The sequence below is a fragment of the Anoplophora glabripennis genome, unplaced genomic scaffold (assembly GCF_000390285.2).
Source record: "Anoplophora glabripennis isolate ALB-LARVAE unplaced genomic scaffold, Agla_2.0 scaffold865, whole genome shotgun sequence".
Taxonomy (NCBI): Eukaryota; Metazoa; Arthropoda; class Insecta; order Coleoptera; family Cerambycidae; genus Anoplophora; species Anoplophora glabripennis.
In genome coordinates, this window is record NW_019416942.1 from 41,277 (window position 1) to 68,891 (window position 27,615).

General features: G+C 31.9%; 2 protein-coding genes across 3 annotated transcripts in view; one reads left to right on the forward strand and one right to left on the reverse strand.

Moving 5' to 3' along the window:
- The first annotated feature begins 6,142 nt into the window (after window positions 1–6,142).
- On the forward strand, window positions 6,143–25,392 carry LOC108914317 (isovaleryl-CoA dehydrogenase, mitochondrial). The gene is made up of 7 exons (XM_018720097.1): window positions 6,143–6,295; window positions 6,384–6,510; window positions 9,660–9,844; window positions 18,128–18,289; window positions 20,922–21,272; window positions 24,614–24,782; window positions 25,201–25,392. The coding sequence occupies exons 1-7, from the start codon at window positions 6,176–6,178 to the stop codon at window positions 25,332–25,334; spliced, it is 1,248 nt and encodes a 415-aa protein (XP_018575613.1). The 5' UTR covers window positions 6,143–6,175; the 3' UTR covers window positions 25,335–25,392.
- LOC108914318 (PDZ and LIM domain protein 3) overlaps window positions 25,344–27,615 on the reverse strand; it is a 39,628-nt gene continuing 37,356 nt past the window's right edge. For both annotated transcript variants that reach the window (XM_018720100.2, XM_018720098.2), the window contains one exon: window positions 25,344–26,098. In XM_018720100.2, coding sequence (XP_018575616.1) covers window positions 25,973–26,098 — 126 coding nt within the window. In that variant the 3' untranslated portion in view covers window positions 25,344–25,972. The remainder of the gene's footprint in view (window positions 26,099–27,615) is intronic.

Sequence of the window (27,615 nt, forward strand, 5' to 3'; positions counted from 1 at the left end):
TATATATATGTTCACTCCAGAAGAAAGAGTGTCGAAAACCATCCGCATTCTTTCATAATGCCTCGTGTAATAATTGGTTAACTAAACACATGATTTTTTCCCTTGATTCGAAAAACGCCACGGTTTTCGAATTGATAAATTTGTGGTGTCTGGCCAGCTGTTAAATATACTTATTTTTCTCAGTGTAGGTATCCTGGTTTTTGTTCTATGAATAAAAAAGTTAATGGATTCATATTTTACCTACTAATTAGAAAAGTGTAAACTTTATTTATAAATAAGGTGTCTCACAATCAAAAAAGAAATAGAACTCCTTAATGGAAACGAAGTATAAATTTGTTTAAAAAAAATTATATATATTTCGTTGTTACTGTAAATGAAATTTGAGAAATTTCAGAGCAGTCTCTAAAACATTAAACTGTATTACTTTGTTACCATCAAAAAAGATATCAGTAACTACCTTCTTATTTCTGACACATCTTAAAAATATAAGTGAAATATTTAAATATTTTTATTTAAGTTGGGTAGTACTTAGGAATATAATACTAATTCTAAAATTAACTACTTTGTGATGTATATATGTGATATATTGTATGAGACTATTAGTACATAAGTATATGAGAATAAATTTTTTATTGATATGAATAATTTACAAAACTGAATATCTGTTTTCAGACTAGTATCATAAAATGGTTTAAATATTTTACAGGTACTTTTAATTCATGCTAGTGTTTGTTTAAATAAATAAATACATTCATTTACATATATATCAGTGACTAGGTGTTTTATTTTATCTATGATAACTAGACATCGGAAACTTTGTGGCAAATATCAAATAAATAAGCAGTAGATATTATGCTAGTAAGCAGCAATACGCGTTATACTCGTAATATCAGAAATAGGCTAAACCTGTGGTTAAGCCGTGTGCCGCTCTATGCTCTCTCTCGATACACAATGCTACTGACTGCCAAAAAAACAAGTGCCATACACTCGACCAAGCAAACCGTTAAACTCACTCACACACGCACAAATGACAATGAAATGCGCGGCCAACCTCCCTCAGCAAAAAAACTTGAATTGTTCACCAACACGCCATCGCCAAGCCGACAGTGTAGGTATTACCATGCCATTAGATACCTATCGAATAAATTGATCGATGCGAAGCTTCAGATCAGTGGCAGACATGTACATGTTATTGTAGCTACAATGATGCCGATAGTGGAATTACTAAAATGTGAAGTAGTTGATGTTTCGCGACCATTAATAAAAAAAGCATCTGTTAAAAACCTCGAATATTTTAGATATCATCGGTAAATGTTGAACGGTCATTTTCGTTTTTGAAATGGGTATTTATCGATTGCCGAAGACGATTAACCGCAGAACACTTTGGACAACTGTTAATTATTTTCTACAATCGCTTTTCTTATAAGTTAGATATTATTATTTTGTTAACTTTTGCTGCTACCTATTATTACGTACATTTTATGGTGAGTTCCGTGTGAAGCGTTTAGTGTAGAAAAATAGACACTGCCCCGTTTTGTTTTATACTGTTATGCAAATACATATACTGGGTGTCCCGGACCACCCGACAACCCTTTCTAAAATCCAAAGTATATGGTTATGTGAAAAATGGTTCAGATGAAAGTTACTGGTCTCCAAACGGCACATTTATCGTGACCTTGCCTGTGACCTTGAATGTCGTTTTCAAGGTCGTTTCAAGGTCAACTTAGTATTTTTTACCTAAATGGAAATCCTTATTTCCAACCCCGGATTCGGAAAGTGCGGAAAATTCTACGTTCAGTTGATGTATCATGTGTGGTATCCATTTGACGCCCAAGGTCACGTGAAGGTCAATTTTGTTTTATTGTTTATGGTTTCTTTTTGTATCTAAGTACTTTTTCAACTGCATTACATAAAAAACAGTTTTATCTTATTAACATTGAAAATAACTTTCTTATTATGATTTTATGTTATTATGTCATTATGTTATGTTATACATTAACACCTTGGGGAATCAAATGGACCCCACACATGATACATCATCTGAACGTAGAATTTTCCGCTCTTTCCGAATCCGGGGTTGAAAAAAAGGGTTTCCATTAAAAAAACTTTGAAAATGACCTTCAAGGTCACAGACAAGGTCACAACAGTATGCGCCTCTTGGAGGCCAGTAACTTTCATCTGAACCATTTTTCACATACCTAACCACGTACTTTGGATTTTAAAATTGGTGGACGGGTGGTTTGGGACACCCAGTACCTATATTCTTATATTGTATATATAAGAGAACCAGACCTACAGCGAACCTTCGAGCGAAACCGGTACCATATTGTAGCCGTTCTAACATTTCCGATCTCTAATGATGATACATTTACGTTTATTTCGAATGTATTACTGATTCTGAGAATTTAATGTAATTTTCTACATTTTAATCAGATTTTACGCAAGAGATCTATAAAAGGTAAAGTGCCAAATACTTCAAAATATCAGAATTTTGTTTTAACTGAGAAAGTAAATAACGTATAGAAAATAACAGGTTTCTATAGTAATTTTTGAAAAAGTTACTGGAGCAAAAAGCAAACATGTGATATAGTGCTTGTTGCACTTGTATCTGGGAGATCTCCATCCGGGCGAGTGTGTCAAAATGTAGTTTCCAATTAAAAACTCGAAGGACCATTGATAAGAATTTATTGTTTAAATATAATTGAGCTTGAGTTACGATATGTTCTTGGATATGTTCTTGAACATACAAATTTTATGAGTGTAAAGACAGGAAAATATGTCCTGCTCAAAGTTATACTTACACTAACAACGCGGGCATTGCCATCTTAAACATAAGTACCTATTAAAATATACATTTATTGAAATCAATAATAATGATAATAAATTGCAGTGAGCTACAACACTACTGAAATCAGAAAAACTTACAAATATTAAAATTATTAAATCGGGATGTGACGAAAAAAATAAATTTTTTAAAAATACCTTAGGTACAATTTTTATAAGAAACTTTTTTCTAAGTTAAAAAATAAAAGGGTCCTGATTCATAATACAATCATAATACGAAAAATTAAACCATAGCACAAATCTATCATAAACAACATCAACAAGTAACACCAAACAATTACTGGGCAAAATGTGCAAAACGTCCCATTCCTAAAATATGAAATTTAACCACACATTTCTGGCATACATACTTAAACAGACATAAAATTTTTGCGTAGGTCTATTAAATAAATCGGAAGGTTTTTGACATATCCGGAGGTATGATCCAATAGACTGGAGGAAGCTTTAGTACGAGTATATCAGTAGCATTGTAGGTATAAACATTTATATCAAAATCCGTACTTAAAGATTAGCCTTTGTCACAAAGACAGGATATTAGACCAAGATAAACATTTTTATAACCACAACATATTAAGCTTTTCATTTTGTATTTATATATTTAAATTAGGTATATTTTATTGGTGGAATAATAAATAATTAAATAATAATTTATTAATCCAACATAATTCTTTCAATTTTCTAATTTTTCTAAATCCAATGATGTGTTTTATTGTGTTAATTTAGTTTAATGATGATTAAATGGAATGTTATTGTTATAATAGGAATCACTAGTATTGTTGACGTATTAGTACCTACTGCTAATCAGGATTTAAAGTATTTTAGGATGAGTACATGGTACATGTAACCAATACACGTTAAAATTTGTGGTGTTAATTACATTTCCAAGGTTTTTTCCTTTTATGCTCTAATAAAAAAATACATTCAGACACCAAAAAATCTTGACCTTGGAGATAGGAGATATGTTAGAATGGTTAGCATAACATCGTCTCTGTTTCATTGGATGTCGGGAGATGAAGTCATTGAACTAGGCAGATGATGTTGAGTTTCTGCGAAATTCGAGAAATTACCTCAAACAGGAATCGAAATCATCACTCTTTGTGACAAATTGGAATTAGAACAAATACTGTTGAAGATAGTTTATCTAACCATGTCATTCAAAACGTATAGGGAACTTTTATTTCAAATATACAGGGTGTAACTTTAGCTGAATTGTTTCAAGGCTCATTATGAATCCATATTCTACATGGATATAGGTACATACTGCATTTGATTTTTTTGTTATAAACATGATTTCAGCTACGTCATCATGAAATGTCCAAAAAAGCACTGACCCAATTTTAAATTTCAAAGACTAATTATTTTTTGGAGTTTTTGATATGTACACTGTATTTAAAATTGTATTATTTCTAACAAGAAATTTCTATAGATTTCTTTATAAAATGAATAGTTTGAAGTTACTGTCGATTGATTTCACTCTGATGTATATTAATCTGATTTAAATTAATAGGTAATTCTAAACTACATATTTTTAAATACAATTAGAAATAAAATGAATCAATCTAATTTTCAAAATACAAAGTAACTTTGAAATTCTGAGGCAGTATCCCCGAGTTTCTTCATTACAGATTGAGATTATTGTTCAACTGGTATCCCCAGTTTCTACATTCTGCGTTAAACATTTTATATTTATAAATGTCAAATTTTTCAAACTTTAAGACGCGAAAGCTAAGCCCTTAAGAACATAGATTCACAAATGCTTTCTTAAATAGGTTCAAGTAATCACTTTTATAGTGGTACCAACTGTACGACAGTATTTTTTACACCCTGCATTAAGACCCTATTTTAGATATTACGAATTTATCAATATCAACAGCTCAAGTGGTTAGTTGACGCTCATTAGTTCATTAGTTTTGTTTAGATTACAAATTCCAAATAGGTCCTTTTGCCTAAATTTTGAAAACAAATCAATTTACGTAAAGACTGTGACGTGAAAACATTGTGAATTGTGCCACAATTGAATATTGAATTTTAGGTGGGTTTTCTCACTAAGCATACCTACCTATTTAGTTGGAATAATGGCTTATTCATATAATTCGTGAGTTTTCTCACTGAGCAGGAATTTATTATTTAGTAGCAATAATAGCAAATTCATATAATTCAGAAATTTTCTCACTGAGCTTGTCTTTCTAATAGTATAGTTTTACATATTGCTATAAATTTTCTTACTGAGTACTCTTATTTACATATATCCTGAACATTGCTATATTATCTTGAAAATAATAATTGTTAGAGGTGTTATATAAATTTACGTTGTCAATCTGATTGAGAAGTTAGCTATTTGATTTGGCGACCGTCACTAATTAGGCTGTATGTTCTTTTGAAGAAATATGAATTAAAGTACTAATCATGACAATTGACATTTGATGTGAATAAATTGTCTATGCATTTGAGGCACTTTACTGTTTTGCTCGTCAGTACTGACAGTGTAGAGATCCATGAATAATTTTTTTGTGTGTGTCGTATGTGTTTGTCCCGGTACTCAGGTGGGGTGCATAGCGAGTTTGCCCTTTGCATTCATTAACACTTGCACCTGGTGCTGGTGGATTAGTCGGGAAGGTGTCCTCAGGCTAATTAGAGCCACAAGACGCATGGAGCCCTCCAAGTGGATGTTTGTGAGTTTGACCTTAACACCCATTGCACACCTGGAGTTGTCACCGGGAGGAGTGTCAAAAACAGTACGAAAATATATAAAAGAGTTTGATGATAAGTAGTACAACAGTTGCTTATTGATTGTGCGGTAGATATATCACACACTGTACACTTTTAATGTTAACTGGACACATTTATATTTATGCTCAGTTATGTTTTCAAATTATTTACAGACATATTTAGTACCCACTCACTAAGAAAGTATCATCTCGCTATCACAATCGTCAAGTCCTGATCGGATTTATGTTTTTCTTTAGTTACGCATATATTTACGCCCGCAAGAAGAAAACAAATATTCACATGTCATCGTAATAATCGACAACTGATTTCCACCCTTCTCACCCTTTTCAGCCGTTTATTTCTCCTTACGAAACACTTCAAATCCTACACAACTTAATTCCAGTCTAACATTCACATGTAATTTTATAGAATTAAACTTTTCACATTTGTATGGCTACAAAGTAAACTGAAATATACCGCCAGTAAAACATTTCGTTGCATTCTAAGTTGAAGTTAGAATATATGTAAATAAGTACTACATACTATAGATAACAAGACAACCTTGAAGTAAAATATTTGTAGTCACTGACACAATAAGTCAATAGAACACATTCATTAAGTGATGGCTTTAAAATTCAGTAGATTGTTTAGAAACTTAAATAGAATTAACAGCAAGAGATGCGTATCCCAATATTATCCCATTGATGAATACATTTTCGGACTAACAAATGAACAAATACAAGTAAGTTATTGATGTAAATACATAATTATTTGCATGTTGTTTGTGTAAACAAGACTTGTAGCAAAATACAATCTAAAACAACATTTAGCTCAGAGATGCAGTCTTTAACTTTGTCCAAAAAGAGTTGGCGCCAAAAGCCAACGAAATCGATAAGAACAATAAGTTTGACGACTTGAGGAATTTTTGGAAGAAATTGGGAGACTTAGGTTGTTTAGGTAAGACAGATTATTTCATAAAATAAATAAATAACTCGGCGGATTATAGTCAATAAACACTTTTTAAAAAGTTAGGTATATATTACCGTTACTTTAATAAACACCTATTATTATAATAAATGTTTATAAAATGATATATAAATGATAAGGCATATTATGAAATAACAAGTAGATTATATTTCAACATTGAAATATGTCGAAATATTCTTCGACGTCATTGACTGTGGTCATTATGGTGAATTTAACCCTCAAAGATATATCCATATATGATTCACCGCCCATATCTTGCGGTTAAGTAACAATGACGAAAATGTGACTTGACAATATCCGAAAAAAAATTATCATATCATTAAGAAGAACTATTTGGACACTAATTTGGAAAACCCAACTGTAAAAAAAATTAAAAAGTTTCATGAAAGTAGCGCCAAAGCAAAAAATTGTGATAATTTTATTTTAAGCAAAAAAATGTACAATGCTATTTTGTTAATATTTAGACAATAGTTCAATCGTTTGTATATTTTATTTTAAATTGTACCTATTTATTTAACTATAAAATCTGGATTTCTCAAAAAAAAAACAACTGAGGAAATATTATCTTGAGGGAACAATTCAGATTTGGAAATCTAAAGATGTGATTTATAAATTATACTGCATGTAACTAAAATGCTTGGACAATCTTTAATCATGAATTCTAATCACCAACTAATTTCAGAAAGCTTATGGAAATACATAACTGTAAATGCTTCATTATCGAAATACGCTCTATTAATTTAATGAAAAGATTTAATTCAAGCTGCATAAGACAATCGAGGAAAATGATATAAATAATATTTTGTTTCGTTATATACAAATATGCTTACTTAATATCATTACCACCATTTAAATAATTATTTCGACAAAAAAAATTGCCCGCGAGTGTAAGAGAAACTTGTAAAAAATGCTAAGGTACCTATATAAATATTGTTATTAGACCGGGGTCGATCTGTCAAAATATTCCACTTCTTGGATGTAAGAGGGGGCAAGCTAATTTTTGCTGGAATACCTTCAGTACAACACATAATAAAAGTGCAGATCTCTAGATCTGGGCGACGCACGTCCGGTACATTCTCAAAATTGCAAATATGTTTAAAAAAATACCTATTTTATCTGAGTTTTTTACTTATATCTTGGAACTTATGCATTTTGGAAGAATATTGAAAAGTTTTAGAATTGAATTTTGCACAATTTACTGTAAGTTAAAAATGTTTAAATATTACCGATGTTGCAAAATAGCAATAATTGATAAAAAAAAGCAAAAAAGTTTTTGAATATATATATTTTTTGATGTTTTAATTGCTCCGAGGGCATTCTAATTTTGGTAAAAAAACTTTAGAGTATAATAAAACAACACACCAAATTTCATTAAAATCGGTTGAATAGTTTTCGAAAAATAATTTTTTGAAAAAAAATTTGAAAAAATTTTTCGAATTTTCAAAATTTTGTACAGCCACAAATAAAGCATCTATATACTTGAAAATTTTTTCACATAGAAAAGACCGATCAATCTTTCAAATTGTTTTTGAAAAATTGAAATCGGTTGATTAGGATGGCCACAGTAAATTTTTAAACATAACACCCTTTTTTTATTTTTAAACAGTTAGATTACATTTATCAATTTGAAATTTAGTTTTTTTCAAAAATTATAATTTTAAATTACTCGGAAAGCCCCCCTCCCCGACTTTTCGTGTTTTGAGTCACTTTCCGCGCATGCGAGCGACAGTTTTTCCGCTGATTTATCTATGTTGCCGATAACTTATGGATATGAAAATTTTTTCCAGCTTAAACTCGGAATAACGAAGCCACTGGATCAAAGATTATTGCTAAATTGTTTATAAATTAACGGTAAATGCCGATAAATTTTGACCGCTTATATATTGAGAACCAATAAACGAAATTTAACTTTTTCTTTTAAAAGAAGTTTTTCTGAGTATTTTAAAATTATAATTTTTGCAAAAAACTAAATTGTAAATTGATATATGTAATCTTATTGTTTAAAACTAAAAAAAGAGTGTTGACTTTAAAAATTTACTGTGGCCATCCTAATCAACCGATTTTTCAAAAACCATTTGAAAGGTTGAGCGGTCTTTTCTAGGTATGTGAAAAAATTTTCAATTATCTAGATGCTTTATTTGAACCGATTTTAATGAATTTTGGTGTGTTGTTTTATTATACTATAAAGTTTTTTTACCAATATCAGAATGCCCTCGGAGCAATTAAAACATTTCAAAAAAATTATCCAAAAAATTTGCCTTTTTTCATCAATTATTGCTATTTTGCAGCAACGGCAATAAATTTAAACATTTTTAACTTACAGTATATTGTGCAAAATTCAATTCAAAAACTTTTTTCCTTTTCAATATTCTTCCAAAATGCATATGTTCCAAGACATATAAGTAAAAAACTCAGATAAAATAGGTATTTTTTAAAATTTTTGCAATTTTGAAAATGTTCCGGACCTCGCCCAGATCTAGGGATCTACACTTTTATTATGTGAGTTGTACTGAAGGTAATCCAGAAAAAATTTGTTTACCCCCTCTCACATCAACCTCAAAACAGATCCGTCCTGATCTATATGGACAATTAAAAATTAAAGATACATACTTGATCGGTAAATCTGAATAAAATCAGTTCAGCCATTTAATGTAGAAAAAATGATTTTCTTTAAACTTTGTCTCTAAAATGAAATTTTTTTCCTTAGTTTGTGACGTAGAAATTACTATAAAAGTTTTGTAAAACGGAACAGTTCTAAGGACTTGGGTATTTCCGTAAATGTTACTAAATTTTTAAGTAATTAGATGATACTGTGTGATTGTGCTTGTGAAATACTTAAGTAAACCGTCACATTTCAAGAAATGTATAAGACGTCTTATAGTTTTCCAGTTATTTGCAAGCTTATTGCATTAACTTCTCTCACATTTTTGACGAACTACGATGTGCTCTTTGTTTAAGCAAAACGGGAAGGTTGTTTCCAAAATATAATAAGTAGATATTTTTTTTTCTTTGTTCAGTCGTATACTTCCTTATTATAATTCGTCTAAATAAATACTATAAGATTGTTACCCTGTACAAACAAGACCCTTCCCCCTTCCGGATTTCATTTTATGTTTTAGGAATTACTGTTAGCAACGAATATGGAGGCACAGGTGGTACCTACACGGATCATGTCATTATTATGGAGGAACTATCCAGAGCCTCCTCAGCTATAGGGTTAAGTTATGTAGCCCATTCTAATCTCTGTGTGAATCAGATCCACCTAAATGGTACCGAAAAACAGAAACTGAAATATTTGCCAAAGGTATTTCTTTTACTTTTGCATTAATGGGAAGAGGGACATTTGTTCCACATAAACACTACAAAAAAATATTTGTTTACCAAAGACCATATCATTTTTCTGACCTCACTAATTAGAACACAATGTGTCAAAAAATGAAGGAATATTTTCCTAGTCCAGATTTAAGAATATTTTCTTATACTAACATTAGCACAAAACACGGTCTCACCAGGGCGTTGAAGTTTAAAAAAGGATATGCAGTAGCTTCATCAGAATATAGGAATCTTTAACATATTTTTGTTGTCATTTCTTATTCAGATGATATTTACAGAAATATTGTTTTAAAAATCCAGTATTCTATATTTTTAAATCGAAAATTTAAAGGGCAAATATTTGGGTAAGAGAATATTCTTAAAGGACACATTTATAGATTATATGGCAGTAAGTTGATAACTAAACTGGCGCAGAATAGTATCTGATATTTTAACCCCCAAAATGTTTGTAGTAATATTGGCATAATACATTTTTTTTTGTTATAAGGCGTATCTACAGAGTGGTCTGAATTTTATGCAGGAAACTTCGAGGGCAGATAAGGCACCTCTTTAAAATAATAGGTGTTTGCCTTATAAACATAGGTCTAGAACGGCCCCGTTTTAGACATACAGGGTGTTGAAGTTGTTAAAAAAAAATCATTTTTTGTTTATATCTCCGAAATCTATTAACCGATCTCAATAAAATTGGGTACAGATAATGTATGATAGTAGGCCTTGCATTCCCTAAAATATGAGCTCTAAGTGATTGACCAGTGGTGTACAACTGGACATGGTCACCCCCTTTTTTTATAAAAAAACCTACGCCACTGTATTTGTTACAAGCTATTGTAACGGATTTATATTCTAATGTACAAAATACGTAAAAAAGGTAACTTGAATTTTTTCCCTAAAGTTCATCGTTCTCAAGTTATTTATACCAATACAATCCCCTTGTGGCAGATACTTCTAACGACTATATTACAAGAATATTTATGTTTATGCATAAAAGTAAGTGAAATTTGTAAGCACATCAACAAAAGTCTTTACACTCGTCGCTTTCATCTTTTTGGATAAAACGATATTTGGAAAATCACGACGGCGCAATGAAAGGCACAGAAATGAAAATTTAAGAACATTTGACGACAACCCTCGGCTAAGTACACGAAGAGCGTCTCGGCAACTTGGGGTGAGTAAATCGAAAATTTGAAAAGTTCTACATAAGGATGGCAGAAATCCGTATCATTTACAACCTGTGCAAAATTTACTTCCGGGAAATGTAGAGATACCTGAATTTTTGTTAGTGGTTGTTTTAAAGTCACAACATAATCCAAAATTCTTACTAGAAGTACTTTGAACCGACAAGGCAAGGGGTAGTGAATTTTCACAATATTTGGTCACAAGAGATCTTTTCAATACGAATTTTCTGTGAAAGTGTGGCTTGGAATAATTCGGACCTTTCTTCTTCTCATCCCATCTAAATTCCCAGTCATTCCTAAATTTTCTAGAAAACCATCTATTTGAATGATTAGAGGATGTTCCATTAAATATACCACAAAATAGCTGGATACAAATGGATGGTGCTCCTGCGCATTTTAGGAGAATAACACAAGAATGACTTAATGAAAATTATATGGGGCGATGGATAGGTTGAAGACCAAATGCCAATGTCAACCATAATGGTGCAGAGAATTCAGTGTCTTGACCAGCCAGATCGCCAGATCTAAACCCCCTGGACTTCTATCTGAAAAGTAAAGTTTACTCTACTCCAATAGATACAAGACCACAACTACTGCAGCGAATAGAAGACGGGTGTAATGAATTAAAAGAAAACCACCACATGATATTAGTTAGGTAATTCCATTAATCATTAATAGAAGTTGTCAGAAATGTATCGATGTGGATGGTTCGCATTTTGAACAATTGCTGTAAATACGTAACGTTAATTTAGTTTCTTGTTTAATTGTTGTTTATAAAAAAACTACGCCACTGTATTTTTTTACAAGTTATTGTAACGGATTTATATTCTAATGTACAAAATACGTAAAAAAGGTAACTTGAATTTTTTCCCTAAGATTCGCCGTTCTCAAGTTATTCATACCAATACAATCCCCCTTGTGGCAGACACTTCAAACCATAATATTACAAGAATGTAAGTGCAACTTGTAAGCAGATCAACAAAATTATTTCCACATCACCTGTGAGGTAGTGTTCCTAGTGTGTTTTAGTTTCCCCTGGAGCTTTAATCCACTATCTTTACAAATAAGAACAATTTAAATCAAAATAATAATAAAAATACATTTACCAAGTAGAGGACGACCCTTGTCCAGTTGTACACCACTGGTTGAACCTTTAGAGCTCATATTTTAAGGAATGCAAGGCCTACTGTACTGTACCAAATTTTATTGAGATCGGTTAATAGATTCCAGAGATATAAACAAAAAATCTATTTTTTTTAACAATTTCGACACCCTGTATCTCTAAAACGGGTCGTACCAGACCTATGTTTATAAGGCAAACATCTATTATTTTAAAGAGATCTATCTGCCCTCGAAGTTTCCTGCATAAAATTCGGACCACCCTGCATAATATAAATTTTATTTATTATGAATTAAATAATGTTTTCACAGCTTATAGATTTTTTAAAATGTTTGGACCTGTTTTAAAAGAAATCTTTACTTTTATGTTTATCATTATCTAGACCTAGAGTGTAACCACTCTTTTTCCATTTTTATTTCAGAAAGCGTTAATTTCAGAGTTGGCCAAATGTATCTATTTCGGAAAAAATCGGCAAGTTAAATTATAAAACTTATGCTAACAAACATTAAAAAGCTAATTCATACCTATTTGAAATACATTTCGTATTTTCTGAAATATAAATGACCAGCTGGCCGCGGGGACGTCTGCCAAGGGCGCAAACCTCAACGTACCGTTAAAGTTATTGTATTGTTTTCTCTTCCTACAAACTAAGTTTTGAGGGGCGCAAAATCAAATTTTCTCCGTTCAAATTAAATTGGCCGTTTCTAAAATAAATCTGGAATAGGATAATTATCCAATTAGAATTAATATGAATAAAACTGGATCAGTTTATGTGCAGAACTAGATTGTTATCGACATAACACAAAACCATATTAATTCTTAAAATTAAACTATTTGATTCAAACAATATAATCAGCTGATTTATTTAGAAGTTTTGCTACTGAACGTAAAACACATGATATAATTTAGAAAAAAAGATACTTCGTATGGTTTTATCCTCATAATATCAGGTTTTAAGAACATATCGGCCGCGACAACAATTTCATGTATTATTCATTCGTGATAAAATGGAATTTTGTAGGCAAAAAGTTTTACAAACTCTTACGCAATTTTTTTCCATTTTCGTTACTTTGCATTAATTGTCTAAATTGTTTTAAATTAGCGCCTTTTAGCGAGTTTTATTTTATTAAGGTTTTTTGTTACGCAATAATTAGTATGCTATTAGCTTAAAAAAATATTCTGTCGGTTTAAATGTAAATAACATTTTGTATGCTTTGTTTATTTAAAATTTGGATGTTTTTGTTACAATACAGCTTCATTTATATACCTATTGTTGAAACAAATCTGTAATTAACTAAATTTATTTGCGAAATGTAATACATAATAATAGTCACACCTTATGTTTAAATTGATTAAATAGTTTTTTAGGACAAACTCCCCAAAATTAAGGTTTTTAGAACTAAAAATAATTCGCAAAATGTCAGTTTTCTGAACTAAGCGGACAAAATAATCATCATTTTACAACAGTGGCGACTTCCATAGTAGGAAGGGCGGTGCTTTTATTTTAAGTAGGTATCTACTATTGAAATATAGTCAATATGTGCCCAACATTATTTTTTATTATCAAAGTCCTTTCTTCTACTTTTGTCCGAAATAAACTTTTCAATTACTTTTTCATTAACGTTTGGTATTTCTTACACCATTGATTTTTCGACAGTGCTGTTAGTCTGTCTTTACATAAACAATCTCATTTAAACCTTTACAATCTTTTAAAACATACAAGAAACAATACGTAAGTAACAACATTTCACACCACACGTAAACAAATTACGTTTAATAAGAAAAAAAAACGGTGATTAGCTATTATTTGGTTACGGGCAGACTAAACAAAACCCAAATTGCAAAGTAAATATCTGCTACTCCCACTCCGTGTTTCACTGCTGCGTGACGGTAACCAATAACCATGACCACCGCTGTAAACGCTTTATAGATTTAGGGGCGAGCTACAAGGAGTCCACGTTTTTTAAAACCTATAAATGTTGAAGTTAATAGGTTGCTTTTGCACATCCTCTTAGGATACCAACAATAAATGTTAAGCGAAATCCACCACCAAAACATTTTGATGTTATTAATTCGGCCGCTCCATTGACAGCAGCTGTATTAGATGCCAGTCTAAAGTAAAGCAATATCCTGAATACAGCTGACGATCTGGCGGCCTTAAACATTTTGCAATAGTTACACCACATCTTACCAAATGCATGAATTTCAACATGTACTGCGTATTTATGATCTCGGTTTCATTTTTATTAGCCACCAAAAATACCCACAATGTCTTTGCGTCAGCAAGGGTAATACAGAGTTATCCCCCTTGTGTATTGCATCATGCAGTTCCTGTCTTTTGGATTGTGCGGCGCGCAGATACCAGGCACAAAATCTCTTTGTGCAATTACAATTATTTACACGATTATGAAAGAAAATTACAGAAAAATTGAATTAAATTTAATTATATTTGTATTGTCAATAGTAATACTTCAGAATATACAGGGTGGCCAAATGAAAACGAAACAGAACCGTATTGGAGGAAGTATGTTCTAGAGTTAGTAAAAAAGTTTCAAGAGACAGGAAACGTAGCCAATAAAAAACGAGAAATTGAAAAACCTATAGTTAATGAAGCTAGTGAAGTTGCAGTTTTGGGATAAGTTCATCTTGATCCTACATTAAGTACGAGGCAGCTGGCATTTGTGTCTTGGATCAATCGAACTAGCATACAAACCGTTTTGAAGAAGAATAAATTCCATCCATACAAAACCTATTTAGTCCAGGAACTTCATGAGGATGATTATGACCGCCGTTTGCAATTTTGCGAAATAATAAGTGAGCGAGCAGGGAACGATCCACAGTTCCTTTTTAACATCTGTTTTTCTGATGAATGCAGTTTTTTCTTGAACGGGACGGTAAATCGTCACAATTGCCGCTATTGGTCCGATTCAAACCCAAGAGTTTTTCACGAGGTGCATACACAGCAACCGGAAAAATTAAATGTATGGGCTGGAATTTTCGGTGACCGGCTGGTGGGTCCTTTTTTTCTACCTGGTAATTTGACTGGCCAAATGTATTTGCAATTACTGGAAGACGCTATTGACCCTGCCTTGACTGATATTATTGAAAATGTTCCAGAGTATGATGAAGATCATTTGATTTTTCAACAGGACGGTGCTCCTCCGCATTATGCGTTAATTGTCCGTCAGTATTTGGACCAACGTTTTCTACGGAATTGGATTGGGAGAAGAGGCAGCATTGAGTGGCCTCCACGATCACCGGATTTATCGCCCCTTGATTTCTTTTTGTGGGGATACCTAAAAAGTAAAATCTATAAAACACAGCCAGCGTCGCTGGAAGATTTGCGTCAAAGAATCGTCGACGAATGCCGTCGAATCAGTCCAGAAATGTTTTGGAATGTGCGCGAACGTTTCGAACAAAATCTGTATTCTTGTATGGAAGCGGGCGGTCATCAGTTTGAACATTTAATCAACTAAGTAGTAAGTAAGCAACTAATCATAATTTAAATTTTAAAATGTAATTTTTTTTCAAAGTATTGGGCGGAATCATAAAATTTAAAGTCTGTTGTAAATAGAATTGTAAGAGCTTTCAAAAGAAATATTACTCAGCCCCCAATGCCATTTAAATATTTTCGGGTGATGCTTAACGCAGTGCCTGAAAATGGCTTTGTTTCGTTTTCATTTGGCCACCCTGTATATAAAAGATATAGAAGACAAAAGTATAGCCTAATTGCTGTCATTGCCCACATTTTAAAGGAAGTTAAACTGTCTGCAGCCAGGGGGCATCGCGGTCAACGCTCAAAAAATGGCAATTTATCACTTAAACTATTATAACATGGTAATAAATGTAATAAATGTAACAAATACTAATACTGTCAGATATGAGCACGTGTATAGCAATGCCACCATTTTAACTCAGATAGTGTAGCTTATAAAACACTTACATATACAGCTGTGCAAGGTGCAAGTACATTCGGGTCATAATTTATTGGTAGTACCCAAAAATAAGTTCAAACCCAAGAGATGCACATATCATTTCCGAAGGATTTGAATGCGCTGAATACGATCCTGTAGTCAAAATCATGCCTTCCCGATAAATTTCGTAAAAAAGTGAAATTGGGTGAAAACTGGCCCAAACATGGGTCAGAATTAATTTTTTCCTAAATTTTGTTGAAATATATCATTTTCTTATTATTTTCAGGCGCTGAACACAATGCCATTAGTAAAATTTACCCATGAACCCAATATTTCTCAGAAAATCCATATTTGGGCCAGTTCAGTCAAATATGAATTTTCTGAGATTTATCTGGAAGTCATGAATTTCGACTACAGGATCGTGTTCGCGCATCGAATTACTTCGGAAATGATGTCATATCCGGGTCTCTTGGGTTTGGACTTTGTTTTGCGTGCGCGTGTAATAGATAAATCAGGTTTTTTAATCATTATCATAATTTCTTGAAATAATATTTTATCTACAAATAAGACCTCTTGAAAATTTTTGGTAGGATGTGTGATTTTCGATATAATTCTAATTTTCCAATATATCTGCAATAAAAAGCAAGACATTAGTGCAGAAATTAATTAATAGGTATTAATTGTTTTATTTGTAAATAAAATACTGTTATTTCGAAAAAATTAACATGGTTATTAAAAAAATCCAGATTCTTAATTTTATATTTTAAAAAATTACTCCACTACTCCCTTATCGATGGCAATAATTATTTTATTTCTTCGTCGAAGAAAAATTATATTGAAATTTGACTACAGCTTTTCAAGCTTTATTTTAAATCATTTCGAAATTATTAAGAAATTTCAAACATTTTAGAACTTTGCGCCGTAATTAGGCCCTACCAACTGAAATTTATTTAAAAAAAGGTTCATAATTTTCTTTGCTTATTATCTTAGTAGATTTGCGACATACAATTACGAATCTCCCTGTATGTTTACTCGGTTTCTCTTCATATATAAAATGTAACAGTTAAAATATTACTAACTTTAGAGTACACTAACAGACAAATTATTATTTTAGGTTTTTATTTTTCTCTCAACACTTTTTATTGCTAAATGTCTTATACATATTAAAGTGTTTTACGTACGTCATATATTATAAAAGCAAACATTCAGTTGGAAGGAACAACAATATAAGACTGCTATAAGTTGTGGAATTTTCTTCGCGCTCTATATCTTTTTTTGTCTTTGACAAAACCGCTTTTTGTATTTGGATGAATATTCATGTTATTTGTTTGTCTCTACAGGTAAGTTTGTTGCGGCTAGTTGACCAACCCCTAGCAGTTCTAATCCGATGAATTTCAGCAACAATTAACCGTAGATAACTTCAATTATAACACTTAATTGAAGGAAACACTTTTATTGCCTAATTACAGACTAACAGTATGAAAGGTAAATCTATTGTCGTCCGCCTGAGTGGCTGGATGGGTTTTTATATAATTCATTATCAGCTAGCAATTCAGCAGGCGATTTTTAATTGTCAGTAAGTAATAAATAATCATTTATAAGTTAGTACTTGTTATAAAATAATATATACATGTACTAAAATATATATACAGGATGTTTGGATAACATGCAATTCCAGGCGAAATATATTCTTATTTGCAATCTTCATTGGCTAAAGTAACAATTTTTGACATAAATTAACTCACTTGAATGTGGCATCTCACTAATAGAAAGTACAGAACTACAGAATCAAGAAATAAAGCGCTTGAAATGTTATTCCCGTAAAAACAAACAAAAAAGCCGTCGTTGTTAGTCGTCAAAGCACGCTATGCTGTGTTTGTAATTTGTAACATTGTAACATTCATGGCAAATTTTTTGTATCTGTAAAGATTTGCAATATACGTAAAACACTCCAACACTTGTAATATTTTTGACTGTAAGTGTATGCATGTACCGATGAAAGTGATTATTTTCACAAGTTGTTTTCTAAATTTTTACATTTGCAGTTATGCTCAGGAGAACACATCGGAGCTTTAGCGATGTCTGAACCAGGATCAGGATCTGATGTCGTTTCTATGAAACTGAAAGCAGAGAAAAAAGACGATTGTTACGTGTTAAATGGAAACAAATTTTGGATTACAAACGGTCCTGACGCTGACGTATTAGTAGTAGGTATTTTCTTCGTGCCTATTTCTAAATTTTACTTTTAAACACCCGATATAAGAGTAATAACGTTGCTATAAATTTTCCGGACTTATTCCTGTTAATAAAAAATAACCAAGAGTATGTATTGAAGACGTAAACTTCAAAATTGGTACAGTTAAATTTCTTCATAGTAGCTTCAAAAACAGGTCAGTTTTCCTATAGTAGCTACAAAAGCTAATAAGTGTCATAGGAATTAAGAGAAATGCATTGCATGAAAGGAATTCAAAACACCAGAAACCTTTCCTTGAAAATGGCCTATGTTCCGTAAATGAATGCAAAAAATTAAAAAAAAAACAATGTATTGAAATTTGGTACAGGTATCCTTAATATATGTACATATATGTCGCAAATGAATAATGATAATATTTCAAGGGTAGCTTCATTAAATACAATTCTTTTATATACAGCGTGTCGGCTTAAGTTGGAACCATATGGAAAACCTTTGGTTTTATGAAAAAAAGTTATTCTTCATAAAAAGTTCTGCATGGTCTAAAATCTAAAATGCAACAACCTTAAGTTATCAAAATTTCCCAGCCATATACGAGGTATATCAGAAATTATGAATTTTGCTCGAGAGTAAAGTACCTTTATTTTTGATAATACAGAAGAATGTTATGAAGAAAAGTGATTTTGAATTAAAAGTAATTTTTAAATATGCAATTACAGCCATTTAGCATGAAGATTCAGGTTTTGTGATTATTTACGTTTTACATTATAAATTATTTGTATTTATCTCTCTTATCTGTTAAAAATATGACAACCTTTAAATTTGTTATTGTTTATGAACAACCTTGCAATTTAAATACGTAATGAATGCATAATAATTATTTGTTTTAGAAATAGGAAAATCCATACAAAGAATATTTAGTAAACAAACATCATACATCATACAAAAACAAACATAATTTTGCGTATTTGAAAATTACTTTTAATTCAAAATAACTTTTCTTTATAATATTCTTCTGTATTGTCAAAAATAAAGGTACTCTATTCTTGAGCAAAATTCATAATTTATGATATGCCTCGTATATGACTGGGAAATTTTGATAACTGAAGGTTGCATCTTAGATTTTAGACTATGCAGAACTTTTTATGAAGAATAACTTTTCTTCATAAAACCAATAATAAAAAAGTTTTCCATATGGTTCCAACTTAAGTAGACACAGACAGTGTACATACATATAATTTACATAAGTTTACATTTTAATATAAGACATATACCTAACTACTGTAAAACATAACCTCAAAAATATGTAAGTCAAAAGTAATGAAATGTCACTCGGAGAGATATAACTAATAGTCCAGCCGAGGGAGGCCGAAAAGTTACTGTTGGTGACATTTTCTTGATATCTCGGAAATAACTACACAGGAGTACTTTAAATGATGAGTACAATAACAGGCTAATTTGCTGACAAAGTATTTTATCAGGAAAAAAGTTATTAACAATTTAATCGTGAAAAATTTTTTTTTAGTAGTTGGAATATTTTATAAATAAACATAAATATACGTCCAAAAATTAAAAAAACGGTGACGTATAAAACTATGGTGACGTATAAAATCTTACCAAAACTGCAAAAATGAAGATACTTGAATTTTGCAAATTGCTTTTGGTTTCTGCATATTTACACTATGTGTGTACCAAATTTCAAGTGTCAGCAAAGCTTCGAACAAATTTGGCAAAGTTTCGAGTTTCAGATGCCGATGAATGTATAACACCTTATAGAACAAAAAGTTTTGCTCTCCTGATTTTCGGCTTTAGCGTCATTATTGTATATATATTGAACTATAGTTTTCGAAAGTTTTATCACTTTTTGTTTATAATTGACATTTTTACAGCAACTTTAAAAAATTGACGTTTTATACCATTTTTTCAATATCACGGCTTTGTTATTGCAAATTTCGAAATCGGACCACCGCCATTCTGTAGCTATTTTTATTATGAACAAAATCATGTCCTAAGCATTTTTTCGTACAAAATCATCCCGCTGAGTTATTTAAAGAAAACTACTAAAAAAAATTTTTTTCACGATTAAATTGTTAATAACTTTTTTTCCTGATAAAATACTTTGTCAGCAAATTAGCCTGTTATTGTACTCATCATTTAAAGTAGGCCTGTGTAGTTATTTCCGGGTTATCAAGGTTTGACACAGGCCGAACCTCTACCAACTGGACTATAACGATTTTTAGCAAATGGTAAAAATTTAAAAACAATTTAGCACCCTTAAAAACGTACTTGTACCAAATTTCAAAGAAATGTAGGTATAGCTTGTTGGAAAATATAGTCTTTTCTTCTATCACCCTCTATTTTTTTTTGCGTGTATTAAATAACTTTCTTTTGACATTGAGACGATTCAGAAGCCTTCTAATTTCGACGCCACTGGTTGGTTTTTGCTTCAGATTTTACATAAAGCTACTATTGTGAGAACTAAACTGTACTAACTTTGAGGTCGATATCCTCAGTAGTTCTTGAGGGTTTTAATGAATCATTTTACAAAAAAAAATTGTTCTTGTTTTTTCTTGTTTCATTTTCAACGAATCGATTCCGAAATTTTGTCGCAACGTGTATCACCTGTACATATATGAACCGTTCTTTAGGTGTATGCAAAAACAGATCCAAAGTCAAAAGACCAAAAACACGGCATTTCTACCTTTATCATAGAAAAAGACTTTGAAGGCTTTAAGACGGGGCCAAAATTGGACAAGTTGGGAATGAGAGGATCAAACACTAGCGAGCTTATTTTTGAGGACTGTAAAGTGCCGAAGGAGAATCTCTTGGGCACTGAAAACCAGGGGGTTTATGTCCTTATGAGAGGCTTGGATCTGGAAAGATTAGTTTTGGCGGCTGGTCCGTTAGGCATAATGCAGGCGTGCTGTGATGTTGCTTTTTCCTACGCCCACGTCAGAAAACAGTTTAACAAAAGGATTGGGGAGTTTCAGTTGTTACAAGTAAGAAGGACTTAAAAGATTATGACATTAGAGGCCGTTTTTTTTTCAACCGTCGAGTAAATTTAATTGTCAGTTGCATTAATGTCTATTACTTTCATATACATGACTTATTAGGAATAACTTAGGAATAACTTAGGAATAACACTTTGTCTGCCAGAGACGATTTTGAGAAGCGAAACAGATGTTATGTAAGGATACATTGTTTCTGGGTTGAACTGAATAAATAACTAAATTAGAGTTAGTACAGTTTTCGTTAAAAGTAAACAAAAGAGTAAGTTAATATAGTCATATATTATTATTTCATATAGGGAAAATTTGGGGAGCTTTCGTTTTTATTTAAATTGTCAAAAAATAAATGCTTATCCGGTATATACAGGGTTTTAAAAAAATATTAAAAGTCTCGAAAAGTACAAAATACTTCAAAGAATAGGAAAAAAGTTCATATTAACATATGTTCTAAAACGTTTTCGAAGGTTGTTTTTTTAGTTTTTAATTTGTAATTTTTAAATTTTTTTGTCTGTTTTATTTTGAATAATTATTTGTTACTAGCTATTTACTAGATATTGTTGGTGTAATTCAATGTTAGTTAGAGAATGTAGCTCATAGAGTAGTTCTTTTCCGAAATATCGATAGTTAGGAATTTTGTCTGTGGGGTTAGATATATTTTGCATATCTAGATTTGTGGTATACCGATGACCAATGTTCCCTCAAATTTTTTCGCTGACTGCGCGGTACAAAAGTATATGGGAGCAAAAATGTTCAAAACGTTTGTAAGAGTGTGCAAGTGGGGAGGTCCTGTGCCTGTGTTTGAAGTCAATTTTTTTTTAATAAATACTATAAAATTACATTTTAAAGCATTTTAATAACACATAAACAAGAAAGGATTTTTACTTATCGTTAATTTTTTTATGAAATCTGGATTTTTAGATGCAATTCTTTTATAAAATGAAATGGTGAAAAAGCCCATTCTGCACAGAATACAACAACGACTGCGCACCCTCACTTAGAGGGAACTTTGTCGATGACACGAACATACTGTCATTTCAGACGCAATAACTCCGCTTCTATTCATCCAAATGTTATGAAATTTTGACAGTACGACGCATGGCATGTAATTGTCAATAGATGTCTTCACTAGAAATATATATTTTTGAAAAGTCCTGTTTACTTTCGAATGCACCTTGTATTCTTTTTACGGATGAGGTAAGATTTACAACGGGCGGTAGGGTGAGTGCGGCTTAGCGAATTGGCATTCATGACTTAAAAATTCAAGCAGCTTGAACACTTGGATAAGTGATGATCCAGGAAAGGTATAGTCTTTCCGAAGTCAGTTGAACATGTAAAAAACACCTGGCAATAAAATTTAATGTCTCTCATAGGCGTCCCTAAAAAGTCTTCTGCTAAAGGTAAAAAATTATAATAATTTGTATATAATGTGTAGAAAATATCTATTATATATTCATTTGTCCAACAACATATTTTAATGATTTATGTCCTCAAACAATTTTATTATATTGATGGTAAATTTCGTTTTGTTCCGTTTCAAAAGGTCTCCAAAATGCCATAGTAAACAAAATGTCCCTCTTATTTCTCCCTTTCGCTATTGGAATATTAATGATTAATAGAATGGCGCCTATAACAAATTAAAATTATCTGAATCACACCAAATTCCGCATTGCTGCACTGCACTGCCAGGCGACTTCTCGACAACTGAAATTTATGACGCAGTCGACCAGAGCAACTGTGGGTGAACGCTGTTTGCCCGCACGTTTATTCTTCAACTGGGCGTATACATTTCTACCACCTGCACGTTTAGTTCGACCAGACCTGTATATGGGAATGGCTAAATAAATATGGGAACAAATTTTTCAAATATTTCAATGCCGAGTTGCTGCGTAGCGATCGAGCCTGGTACATACTTTCAAGTTCTTGGGTCTTCAACTGAAATCGGAAAGACTATACACGATGCTCGTGCACCTTCTAGTGACCGAGTATTCGCTGAAGCTATACAAGGTTAGGCAAGATTTGTAAAAAAGGAGTTTCCTCGGAAGTAATATAAATCCGTTGGTACTTTGTCTAAAAATATAAAAGATCCCTTCCCTATGATAAAGTAGGTGTTCGGCAAAATTTCCGGGCTGGGGATTGCTTGTCTGCTGGCGTCAGTTTTTAGCTATAATAGCAGAAATAGACGTACATAAAATAACCAAAACGCAAGGAATTTTCAATTTTCATAACAAGCACGTTTGGACTGAACAGAGTCCATATTCTGTTGTTAAAGTCAGAGGATGGTGCTCCTTTTCATTTCCCATTACCGGTTTGGTGGTCACCCAGATCGCCAGACCCGAGTATGCTGTATTTCATTAATTGGGGTTATATCAAAAGTTTGATATGTAGAACCAGTTACAACTTCTACATCAGCGAACAGAAGAAGGCTGCAACACAATTAGAGCCCAACTTGGGATATTTGAGATGTCACAACGCTATAATCTCGCAGGTTACAAGGATCGAGGGTTCAGGAAATTGGTGTGTAAGGGTCGGAAGTTATAGCGTCGCAGGTTACAGGGCTCGAAGGTTTAGGAAATCGGGGTGCAAGGGTCGGGGATTATATCGTTGCAAGTTACAAGGCTCGAAGGTTAAGGAAATTGGGGTTTAAGGGTCGGAGGTTATAACGTCGCAGGTTATTATAACTGTCTAGCATTGTCATGGACGTTGCATCTGAGTTCATAATTTCGAATCATCATATCTCGGTGAAAAAAAAAGAAGATATTTGGAGGATTCAAAATTTGCTAGGGAAGGGGAAGGATTGTACTTTAAGATGCTATTCTTACTTTTGTAAAAAAAATTACCTAATGTTATTATATAACCTCAAATATGTGTAAAAATCGCGTTTTTTGCACTTTTAGATTAGGATATCTCAAAAACCTTAGGTCATCGAGCATTTCAGCGAGCCAAAATCTTCGCGAAATGTCTATTCATACTGAACCACAGGAATCATGTCCACCAGTGATCATCGCCATGTTCAAATAGTGCAGATTTATTATCGAATATCCTGTATCAAATTTAAATAGATTTGGACAACCCTTTCGGAAGATATACACAAAAATTTTTTTTTTTACTTTAACACTGTATCATATGAACTACTATCTTATTTTTTGGAGTATTCCTTACATTTAAAACTATTTACACTTTTTTAAAACACATTGTATAAAAAAATTAAATAAATAGCAAGGCAACAGTTACAATAATATATAATTATAGAAATGCAAATGTCGTTCTGTAGTTTTCTGTGGCTGTTTATGGGATTTTATTATATGCCCTTTAACCCTGTACCTCTGTTTCAGGGAAAATTAGCAGACATGTACGTAACCCTGAGCGCCTGCAGGAGTTATTTATACAGCGTGGCAAGAGCATGTGATAATAAAAGAGTGAACAGCAAAGATTGCGCTGGTGTACTTTTGTACTGCGGCGAAAAAGCAACGCAAATGGCTTTGGATGCAATTCAAATATTAGGCAAGTGTGTACGCGTGGGCGTCATTAAAAATATCGCACACGCTGTCATGATTGTCCAGAAACTGTTTCCCAGTCGTTGCGACATCGGACGTCACAGTGACATAAATTTTCTTTGTTATGAACAAATTCGACCAGCTCTGCATTCTTAGAAAATAAATTTATTGGGTTTTATTGACAGCAAAGGTCAAAGAAAATTTAGACACTTTTTACAAATTGGCACTCACGTCGTTCACACGAATAAAGTTTGTAAAGTAAAATTTTTGTTATCCAGATATTATGAATAACTTTTTATTTAACACTTTCCAGAAGATTTTATACTAAAGAAAGCAATGACCTTTCTTTTTGTTAAAGATTATCCTTAGCTTTCGGGTTAGGATAGGAATTTATTTATTAAGATAAAAAAATTTATATTTTCTAGGTGGAAACGGCTACATAAACGATTATCCGACGGGAAGGCTGCTGAGAGATGCAAAATTGTATGAAATTGGAGGAGGGACGTCTGAAATTAGAAGACTGGTCATAGGCAGGGCTCTAAATTCAGAATACTCATAAAATATATATTTATGCAGTAACAATAATAATATAAATATAATGTGTACAATAACAACAATCCCGATTTTATTACATATACATTTTAAGATTTAATCAGCTGATAATATAAGAATAATTAAGGTAAGGTATGGGTATTAACAAGTTTTAAGAAGTGTTCAGCTTAATCTAATAAAGACTTATCTCTATGTAATTTGACTAGAGTACACTCGTTGAATAAACCTTTAAAATAAAACAATAAATACAACATAAATAGTTCTATGTAAAATCTATAGAAATCAAATATCATTTGCATTACATGCAAATAAGGAGATATCTCAAAAGCACATAGAATTAAAAGCTAAAAGCTCTAGTAAATGTAAGAAAAAGTATAATATCATTTAGTCATACCAATCAAATTCATCCGTGTAATAAATTTGCCCTTGAATGGCTCTACGTATTTGCTTCTCAGATATTCACATTACAAATGATTAATTTGAAAGATATATTTAAAATAAAAATATTTGTCGAACATTTCTAAAATATTCGTCGTTTTGTGGTTCGAAATTTTAAAAGGGCGACCGTGAAGTATTCCTTTTTTTGGAATAATTCATGATCCACACTCATTTCCATACTTTTAGTGTTAATAGTAAGGCGAAGGCTTAGTAGTTGCTGCCAGGGAGGACGCTCCACATCAGCCTCTTGAAGGATCCGCTTTGCTGGATGATGTCGGATTCGCCAAGGGAATTACCATACTGGGGATTTTGATTCACTACGTATGCTGGTTTCTGTAATAATATATTGAAGTTCAATCACCTGTTTCTTAATACGGCCTTGCTCACATGAACGGCAAGTTAGAATGACTCGGAAGAAACCGAACATTGTTGCAATTTCATGAAAGTTTCAACAAATATCGTTTTCCTCTACAAATGGCATTTTTCTAATCTAATCATTTATTCTATACATTTAAAAACTGTGGTTTTAGTAATAATAATTTTTTTTTCTAAAAAATAAAATGCAGAAACAAAATGCAAACACTAAATCTATTTTTATTAACACTGAAACTCTTTTGGGTAGCATGCTTTATTTTCGTAATCACCGTTACTTCGAAATGTATTTTTATACAAGAATTTTTTTGATGAATTTGCAACTTGTAACGTAATCGACTTTTATAAAATATATCAAAATAAATAGGCAGGTATTAAAATATATTAAAAAGCATCATATTATCTGGTTTTTATTTAAATTTTTGAGTGTTAGGATCATTCATAAAGAAACTACTTTTTTCAAATTTAAGTAATTTCAAATTGAGTACACACTTCTACATTAGTAAGCATAGATGCAGCAAAAATAAAGGTACTATTATTAAAAAGTGTGTCTGAAAGCAAATCAGCCACACTTCACGGGATATCTTCCTCGGAAGAAAATAAACCAAGACCAAGTTATCATAAATACAATTTTGATTCCTTAAAAATTGCGGGCTTGTTTATTCAAAAACTTTCCTAAACCACATTTCAATATCTAAAAAAAACCTAACAGTTTGCATCAGTTATGTTTAAAAAATGGAGGAAATTATTTTTGTTTGGAAACCCGTAATTGTTTAAGGAAGCAAAATTGTAAAAATCTGACGTTATAAATTTATTTATTGCCCATCGTTTTTGAGATATAGGAGTTAATGTATTTTTTTTTGAAAATTGTGTAATTGTGAATGCAAGTGACCTCTGGTACAAATTAGTAATTTGTAAAGGTTATACGTTGCATAAATTTAGAATTATAAATGGTTTTAAAAAAGTTGTTCAAAATGGTATCTCCGAAATTCAATAACACAGACCGACAGGATTTTAACCCAACAACAGGAATATACTTTCCTAAAGGATTTTGGTGTGTTGAATTTGAATCCGAGGTTCAAATTTCTCAAATGGCTCTGGTTTTCGAGATATCCTAACCTAAAATTGCCAAAATCGCGATTTTTTGACATATTTGATGTTATGTTACATGTAAAGGTAAATTTTTTGATGAAACCATTAATGGGGTCTCAAAGTACTATACTTACTCTTTAAAACGCACTTGGATTTATCCCGATGTCATTTTTCGTCTTTGAGAAATCGCGTGTTGAAATTTTGTGGTTATTTCTCGATTTTTGAATATACTCACAACACAGCACACAGCATCACAAACTTTATGGATTTATGGCCTTAGGGTTTTTGGGCTTAGAATTCATGAGCTCGAGCTCTTTTCCGTGTAAATATATTCCCAGATTGATATACCTAATGCGTAAAATATCGGCCAGATACTTACCTATCGA

What these genes read in the sequence shown, in the direction of transcription:
- LOC108914317 (XM_018720097.1), top strand. Translation starts at nt 6,176, where the DNA reads ATGGCTTTAAAATTCAGTAGATTGTTTAGAAACTTAAATAGAATTAAC. An exon ending in CTGACGCTGACGTATTAGTA is followed by an intron (nt 18,290 to 20,921) that starts GTAGGTATTTTC and finishes ACCGTTCTTTAG; the next exon opens with GTGTATGCAAAAACAGATCC. An exon ending in GGGAGTTTCAGTTGTTACAA is followed by an intron (nt 21,273 to 24,613) that starts GTAAGAAGGACT and finishes CCTCTGTTTCAG; the next exon opens with GGAAAATTAGCAGACATGTA.